This window comes from Diachasma alloeum, unplaced genomic scaffold (genome assembly GCF_001412515.2).
Source record: "Diachasma alloeum isolate Michigan unplaced genomic scaffold, Dall2.0 Dall_scaffold_00429, whole genome shotgun sequence".
Lineage (NCBI taxonomy): Eukaryota > Metazoa > Arthropoda > Insecta > Hymenoptera > Braconidae > Diachasma > Diachasma alloeum.
The window spans coordinates 292,311-301,286 of NW_021680568.1; the positions used below are offsets into that span (position 1 = coordinate 292,311).

Below are 8,976 nucleotides of genomic sequence, written 5' to 3' on the forward strand. Positions count from 1 at the left end.
ACCTCATTTTGGATTTAAATGATTCCTCACCTGTTAGGGGGAAATTCATTACTTGGATCGTCTGATTTCCATTGACAGTGTTCATCGATTTCCAGGACATTTTTTTCTCTGAAGATCCAACTGTGACAATCCGACTGACACTCACATCAAACCATTGCACAATTTTGAGATTGATGGGATCGAATCATTGTGTCATGAAACAAAAATGACTCCTCACGTGTTTATAATTTATTGATCCAGCACATTTCATTTTTGAACAAATGCTAAAACAGTCTTGATGCATGCAGACGGGGAGAAACAACACAACTGATCGTCTGCGGGCGTACGCCTGTTTAGGGTTCTGGAATCCTATGACAAATTCCCAATCTCCGTTTTGAAATGTAGGAAAAAAAATTTCCTTTATTCTTACTACAGAACAAAATGATCTAACAGTTGAAATTTTATCTACGTACATCAGAGATTGAATTCAAGAATATTTTTCAAAATTACTTTTATTGAAAATTATAAAGAAAAATCATCTTTGTTCATTCCAGAATTTAAAGCGAAGATTTGCCCAGTAGTGTTGCCAGCGTTTGTGGGGTGACTCGATGAACTCAGAGTGTTAACCCAGTATTTATTCCAGAAGGATTCCAATATACGCTTGTCCAACGATTACTTGAAATAAAAGTGTTCCAGAGGGTGATACTGGTTGCAACGAACTCCAAAATATTCGATTTTATTGAGTGGCATTGTCTGCAACTCTGAGGGGGCTTGCTTCCTTGGTTTGAAGTCCTAGACAGAGTAGAAAAGTTTGGAATGATGAGGAATTTAGATGGATGAAGAATTATGCTTTGATGAACGATTGGATACCCTAGTAAATGCTTATGAGTCTAATTCAGCCTCCAAGTACAATTCAGATCAAACCCGAAGATAAAGAGGATCATATGAGACTCTAATTCAACATAAATCATAGTTTGGGTTGTTCAATTGGTAACATTCATTGTAATTATTTTGAAAATTGAATTTTTGTAGGAAGTTTTCAAAAAGGGACTCCTCAGAATTCTGTTAATTAATTAAAATTGTTCGCATGTTCAGTCTCAATTGTCATTACAAAAAATCGTTTTCGAATTTTTAAGAATGGAAAACTATTGAAAAATCAAATCCCTTCAGGCTCACGTCCTTTGACTCCAAAATAGTTGTTTTCAAGGTACTCACTAAAACAAACTTCTCCAAATTTCACATTCTTATTAAAAAATTCCCTAGTGTCCTTTCGACATACATGTCATCAATAATTATCTGGAGTGAATACCTCAGAGAATCGTTGGTGAATCCCAAAGATGTTGACAAAAAAAAATATTCTCATGGAATTCTTACCTTTTGCAAATATATCCATTAAATACGATTTCCTGACACTTGACGAAATTATATCCTCTGCAGTATTCATCAGAAGTTCAAAGGATTCTCGTCCAATTGGATTCCCATTCCTTATGTTCAGAAGTGCAGCCCAAGATAAATCATTTTTCTTTGCCTGCCTGAAATGGCCCCTGGCTCAATCTTCCAGATTCCCATTTCCTGGGTGCTTTCAATGGACTCTCCTCATCCTGAACATGAGATACTGATTCAACAACAATCATGTCCATCCTCCCAAATTATGGTTTGCACTGGTGTTTGGGTGATGTTCATCAATTCCGCCTACTCCTGAATGACTTAGGATTATCCAGAAGAGAGAACTTTATATCTGTTGGCTCATCTCATCCCCATTGACTTTGTTAATGGCCTTCCAAGGTTTTTTTTTCTCACAGACCCTCCAATTGTACATTGACATAGGCACTGCATTGAACCCCACAATGTTGAGGTCGATGGTATGAAATAATTTCAGCATTAAATACGAATGATTCCCCAAATATTGTTAATTAATTGAATTGGTTTTAATGCACTAAACCAACATCAAAACAAACACTTCAAATCCGCATGCGATTGCGAGGGGGGAGCACTCAACGCACAGCAGACGGTCCCCCGGGGAAGACTGCGCGTGCGCAGCCTCCCCCCCAAGTCAGAATTAGAAAAAAATTAATTAAAAAATAAGTATTAATTCCCAAACTCTAAGTCAGTGTTTTTTGGTCTTCCCAAATGATTTTACATCGATCTAAACCGGTCCGATCAATGATTGGTCATACCATCGGCTAACTATACGCCATATAAAAAAGTAATTAATTATAAATAAACTATTAGTTCTTAATCTATGAAATTAATTCCTAAACTATCCTAAACTATTCCCAAATGATTGAAATTGGTTTCATTCCAAAATTCGCTAATTGCCAGCTAATTATATGTCCGTCCGAGATCACGGTGGTCGATAATCCTATGGAGATTGATTTTATCGACTGCTGTGACATTCATTCAAAAAGAAAATTACTGAAGAGCCTAATAATGTAAACTGATAATTTAATCTCCATGGGATTATCGACCACCGTGATCTCGGAAGTTGTCTGCATGTGTCACACAATATGGCTATCGAAAACTGTCAAATTGCCCAAAATAAAAAATTATTTCCTTCACAATTCAGGAATTCGGGGAGTGCCCGATTCGATTTCACACGGGGCCGACATGAAAAACAATTTTTTGGACGTAAGTTTCATCTCATTCATTCCATTAATTAGCCCGTGGGAATGTTTCAAAATTTTACCCGCTTTTCTATATCTATATATATACACTCGTGGCGCCTTAACCCGTGGTCGATAATGATATCAATTAGGATCCTTCTTCATCAACAGCTGACATCAGTTTGCTCGGCAAAACAGGTTTCTGACCCTGTATATTCAGTCGTTCATGGAACACGGGTGCATTTTTCCCTGCGGTCCATTTCACCCCTTGGTCCATGGTGCCCAATTTTTCCCAACGTGGGGTTTCACGGAGGTCATTGTTGTGATCATTCATAGAATTAAAGCTATGATAATGAAAAAAATATCAGCGTTCCAAAAGTTTTGTTTTTTGAAAAACTGGAAGACGCCTGAGTTGATTTTGCTCAAAAATCCACTCTGGTGTACTGCATATGACTATTCATCGATTGAATGAAAAACAATCAAAATTGGATCATTTCTACAAGAATAATGATCGAATTTGTAAAAAAAAGGAAATTTTTGACGTTTTTTCACATGTGTTTTGCAAATAACTAGAAAACCCCTAAGACGTTCGTTTCCACAAACTAATCAGTTCTAAGTTACACATAAGATGCATCGATTGCAAAAAGAATTTCAATTGCATCATTCGTTCAAGAGTAATTATGGGGCAAAATTTTGTTCGCGTACATTCACACACACGCACACACACACACACACAGCCCTCCTAGGAACTGCAGGACCTTATCGACGGTGGAGGGGCTTAAGGGATACATCCCAAACTAAGAAGCAGTTCAAGCCGAGGCCTGTCCTTTTCAGGACATCTTCGGAGAGAAGCCCTACTCCAAAAGAGGCGTGCAGGGTGGGGTCCCTATAACAGCCTACAAAGTGAATAGGGTGGGTACTCTTTAACAACCTAGATCAATAATAAACAGTGACGAGAAAACACAAAGTTCCCATGCGGGTATTCCTGCCAAGGTAAATCCCGCCGTCATTTCCCTATCGGGTGCAAGCCCCGGTGGCTGATGCCGGCTCCATGGATTGTCGGAGGAGCCAATTATCACAAAGTAGCTCAAAGGTGAACTCCTTGGCCTCAGATGCTACAAAGAGAGACGAGTCGCAGACTCAACAGGAGATAGAATGTTGTCGCGCATGGGCGCGACTTGAAAAACTCATCACAGAGTTACATGAGTTTGTCCAGCCCAGATCAAATGTCCACAAGGAGATCAAATCTAAGGGGGCATACATCGGCAGTGCATTGAGACGACTCAACAGCTTGGAGGAGGCATGTACCAAAGCTGAATCCAGTATCACTGAGCCCGTGCAGACTCCTTTAGCACCACCCACGCTGCGTGTACGGACTGACTCCGAAACAACGGCGAAGGACTTAGAGATGGAAAATCCGGTAACTCGAGATATCCGGAAAGCACTACGAAGAAAGCGCTTGAAAGGCTCACCTGTGGCAGGAGCTCAAAGCACGAAAAAGCTGAAGCAACAGGAACTGAATAACAAGGCTGCCCCGCAGGGGACACCAACTGGTGATGGGTCAGATTGGAAGCTGGTCGATGCCAAAAGGGGACGGAAACAAGAAGAGAAACAGTTTCTGAAGCCACCTTCCGAGAAGAAGCAGAAGTAAAAGACACGTTGGAAGTCAGCGCCAAGACCTGATGCTCTGATTGTCCGACCCAAGGACATGGAGAAATACTCAGATATCCTATGCCGAGTAAAGAAGGATATTCCTTCAGAGCAAGCTCGAGATTGTGTCGACAAGATCCATAGAACAGCGACTGGGGATATGTTGATCATTTTGAGCAGGAATGCGACCGACGGAGCCCCCCAGCTGCGTACAGCCATTGCCAGTCTCCTTGGAGATGAAGCTCAGGTACTGAGTATGGGGCCACAAGAAGTCCTGGACATAAAGGATCTCGATGAGAAAACGACGAAGAAAGATGTCCTCGAAGCCCTACGAGCAGCAGCCGGAGAAGGGCATGATATCAGTCAAAATGTGGTCCAATCCCTGCGGAAGGCATATGGAGGAATGCAGACTGGCTTCGTGACACTCACGGCGACAACAGCTAGGAAGATCCTAGGAGAACATGGCAAGATCAAGTTAGGATGGGTGAATTGCCGTATAAGGAGAGTGGTGAGGCCAGTCAAGTGCTTTAAGTGCTGGCAATATGGTCTTCTTGCCACAAAATGTGGAAGCACAGTCGATCGATCAGAATTCTGTGTCAAGTATGCAGGGGTTGGTCACAAGATTAAAAATTGTCAAAAAAAGCCGCAGTGTGTCCTGTCCACTGAGAACAACCCAGAGAACTACGCCCACATTGCTGGTGGCAGCAGATGCGCCACATACAAGGAGGCACTTTAGGCGTGGACCAAAACACAAAGATGAGAGTACTACAGCTCAATCTCAATCACTGTGAGGCTGCACACAACCTACTTACACAGTCGGTGCGCGTGCTGCAGCCTGATCTTGTCATGATCTCGGAGCCATACAAGCATCTCAATGCTCTGCCATGGGAGACGGACACCACCGCTAAGGCTGTCATTTGGTGCTGCGGTAAGTACCCCTTCCAAAGTATAGCTAACACAGCGGAGAGCGGCTTTGTGAGGGCTAAGCTGAATGGAATTCACTTCTGCAGTTACTATGCTCCACGTAGCCTGTCTATCGACGAGTTCGCAGACTCCCTGGACCGACTGACGGAGGATGCGAAGCAGCACTTCCACATCGCCATCGCTGTGGACTTCAACGCCTGGGCAGTCGACTTGGGCAGCAAGGAGACAAATACGAGGAGTCAAACACTACTGGAGGCCATGTCTTTTTTGAACGTGGTACTGCTGAACATTGGCGCAAGAACCAACTTACGAGAGAGGAGGGGCTAGTTCAATCGTTGACCTCACCTTCGTCAGCAGCAGCCTCACTCGGGGAAGCTGCAACTGGGAGGTGTTGGATATCTTCACCGTCAGCGACCATCACGCGATCCTCTGGGAAGTATCCACTATTCGGAAGACTGGACCAGCACCTAGCAAGACCAACGCGGTTCGATGGAAGTTGAAGGCCTTCGACTCCAACTCATTCCGAGAAACATTCGACGATCGCCCGACCCGGGGAAGCAATGCCACAGAGAAAGTGCGAGAAGTTATGCGTACAGTCACCGAAGCCGGTGATGCAACTATACCCCGGAAGCATAGTGCAAGCAAGCACCCATCGGTGTACTGGTGGAACAACACCATCGCCACCCTTCGAAATGCTTGCATTCGAACGAGAAGGCAGGCACAACGAGGTCGGAAGAAGCCAAACTTCGAAGAACTGGAGACCAAGTACAAGGAGGCACGCCTGACACTCAATAAGGCGATGAAGGGAAGCAAGGGACAGTGCTGGAATGAGCTCCTTCACGATATCGAAGCGGATCCGTGGGGGTGACCCTACGGTGTGGTCATGAAGCGGCTGAAAACCCAGCCGATGCCATCGCCTACCGGCCCTGAACTTTTAGAGAAGATTGTCGCAGTTCTGTTCCCGTAACAACCGGAGCTTGACTTCTTCACCGAAAAGTGCGATATAGAAGCGATCCCACCAGTGACACTTGAGCAGCTTCTGGAAGCCTGTGGCAGATTTGGGAACACCAAGGCACCAGGAATGGATGGAATCCCGAACATCGCCCTGAAGGTAGCAATCAACGTACCGCCAGGAGCGTTCCTGAGTGTCTACAATGCGTGTCTTCAGGAGGGGATTTTCCCAACCAAGTGAAAGCAGCAGAGACTCGTATTCCTTCCCAAAGGGAAGAAGCCTTTGGATGAACCCTCGTCCTATCGTCCACTCTGCATGCTGGACACAGCCGGAAAAATTCTGGAGCGCATACTCCACCAGAGGATTGAGGAAGTGGTCGAACCACAACTGACCGACAACCAATACGGTTTCCGTAGAGGTCGTTCCACGCTTAACGCCACCAACCTAGTCATCTCCATTGCACGGGACGCAATCTCTGGCACAAGGTGGAAATGGGGCGCGAAGCAGTACTGTCTGGTAGTAACGTTGAACATAAAAAATGCCTTCAACTCCGCCAGATGAGACTGCATCATGGAGGCCCTCTCAAATCTAAATGTGCCAGGATATCTGCAAAGGATGGTGCGAAGCTACTTCACCGACAGAGTCCTGAAATACGATGCAGACATAGGCCCAAAAGAGTACAGAGTCACCGGTGGTGTTCCCCAAGGCTCAGTGCCTGGCTCTCTCGTGGCACGTTACGTACGACGGTCTTCTGAAGTTAACGTTATCCAAGGAAGCTACACTCGTCGCGTTGGGAGACGGTGTAGCTCTGGTAATCGTTGCAAAGCGCCTGGAGGAGATCAATTATATTTTTGATACTGCATATGACAGGATTCGTCAATGGATGGACTCAGTGAGACTGACGTTGGCAGAAAATAAGGCGGAGGCTGTGCTGATCACGAGCCGACAGAAGTTTGAAACCATCACGCTGTATGTCGGGAATCATGAAATCATGTCCCAACCGTCGCTACAGTACCTGGGGGTGATGATCGATAACCGGCTTAGCTTCAAGCAGCAAGTGGAGTGCGTCAGCGCTAAGGCGTCTGGAGTTAGAACCGTCCTTTCACGGCTCATGCCGAACATCGAAGGGCCAAAGCAGAAGAGAAGAGCGTTGCTGTCATCAGTTGTCACGTCGGTCCTCACATATGGCATTCCCATTTGGGCTGACGTACTCTTGATCCAGCACGCGCGACGGAAGGTGGCGTCGGTCTATCGATTGAGCGCCTTCCGAGTTGCCAGCGCATTTCGCACGGTGTCAGAAGATGCCGGGTGTGTCGTCGCCGGGATGCTGCTGATAGGAGTACTTGCCGAGGAACGACGATGCTTCTACCGGCGGAAAAGCTTAACAACGCGGAGTGTAGCTGAGCTGAGAACGAACGAGAGGAGCAACAGTCTGCATCGATGGCAGTTGCTGTGGGATGCCTCGACCAATAGGAGATGGACTCACCGCCTGGTCGCGAAATTGCAAGCATGAGTCAACTAAACACATGGAGAAGTAAACTACTATCTCACACAGATGATCTCGGGATACGGGTGCTTCCGGCAATATCTTCATAGGTTCAAATATGAGGAATCGCCGGAGTGCCCGGCCTGCACAGGAGTCTCCGAAGATGCGAAGCATGTATTCTTCGTGTGCCAGCGCTTCAACGTGCCCCGCAGCACTCTTGAGACTGCACTCGGAGTGAGGATTCAGCCTGAGAATCTGGTGGAAGTAATGCTTTCATCAGAGGCAGCCTGGGAGGCAACAAGCACCTTTGTAGCGGAAGTCCTAAAGGACCTACGCAAGGCTGAACGAGAGAGAAACCGAGACACGAGGAAGAAGAAGAGCAATTGAGAGGAAGGGAGCGTTGACTTCGATGAACAGAAGGAAGAGCTACGGCTGAATCGTCCCCCCGTATACCAATGCCTAGCGGCGGTCCCGCGGGGGAGTAGGAGGCAGGGGAAAGGGGTATCTTTTTAATCCGTATGGGTTGCATATTTGCCGAGCCAATACAAGCCAGATTTCCATCAGCCATGGCGGCTCGTTGTCGACACTATCCAGACCAGACCGAGTCGGACACAACACTCTAGGAGTCTTCAACTCGGAGTATGTGCATAAAGAGCATTTTTCTCCCTTAAAAAAAAAACACAGGAGACATGCTTATCGTCTCAATAAAAGACAGCGCCAGCAAAGCCCAGGTATTGCAAATGCCCATAGCCTTTCTTCTCGGATAAAAGGCTGAGGTTGTTAGAAACGGGCTTCAGGAGAATATCGAGATCGAAGATCTTGATGACATGACCACAAAGGAGGAAATTCTGGAAGCTCTGGACAAAACACCGGGCAGCGAGGTCCAGATTACGCTGGATGTCATAAAATTCCTGTGAGAAGCCTACGGAGGGACACAGAGGGCGTTGGTGACGCTGCCGGTGCTCGTAGCGAAGAAGATCCTGGGCGACCATGGCAAAATTCGGATAGGCTGGGTTAATTTCCAAGTGGGGAAACTGGAGAGACCGCTGAAGTGCTTTAAGTGCTGGTCCTACGGACATCTCGCCACGAAATGCACGAATACAGTTGACCGCTCCAAGCTCTGCGTCAAATGTTCAGCATCCGGCCTCAAGGTCTCAGACTGCACACAGCAGTCCCAATAGGCCTTATGCACCGAGAAGTAGTAGTAGATGTCCAGTGTATAAGGAGGCACTCCAGAAGATCCTCAATAAGCGACGATGAAAGTACTCCAACTCAACCTCAACCATTGTGAGGCCGCACACCATCTGCTTATGCAGGCGCCGCGGGAGCTGAAGCTAGAACTCGTTATCATCTCGTTATCATCTCGGAGCCGTATCATCACC

At 46.2% G+C, this 8,976-nt stretch overlaps 2 protein-coding genes across 2 annotated transcripts; both read left to right on the forward strand.

The window, feature by feature from the left end:
• The first annotated feature begins 4,290 nt into the window (after positions 1–4,290).
• On the forward strand, positions 4,291–4,968 carry LOC107042165. The gene has a single exon (XM_015263077.1). The coding sequence runs from the start codon at positions 4,291–4,293 to the stop codon at positions 4,966–4,968; it is 678 nt and encodes a 225-aa protein (XP_015118563.1).
• A 1,710-nt stretch (positions 4,969–6,678) lies between these two features.
• LOC107042167 lies at positions 6,679–7,981 on the forward strand. The gene is made up of 3 exons (XM_015263078.1): positions 6,679–6,854; positions 6,979–7,416; positions 7,705–7,981. The coding sequence occupies exons 1-3, from the start codon at positions 6,679–6,681 to the stop codon at positions 7,979–7,981; spliced, it is 891 nt and encodes a 296-aa protein (XP_015118564.1).
• The last annotated feature ends 995 nt before the right edge of the window (positions 7,982–8,976 follow it).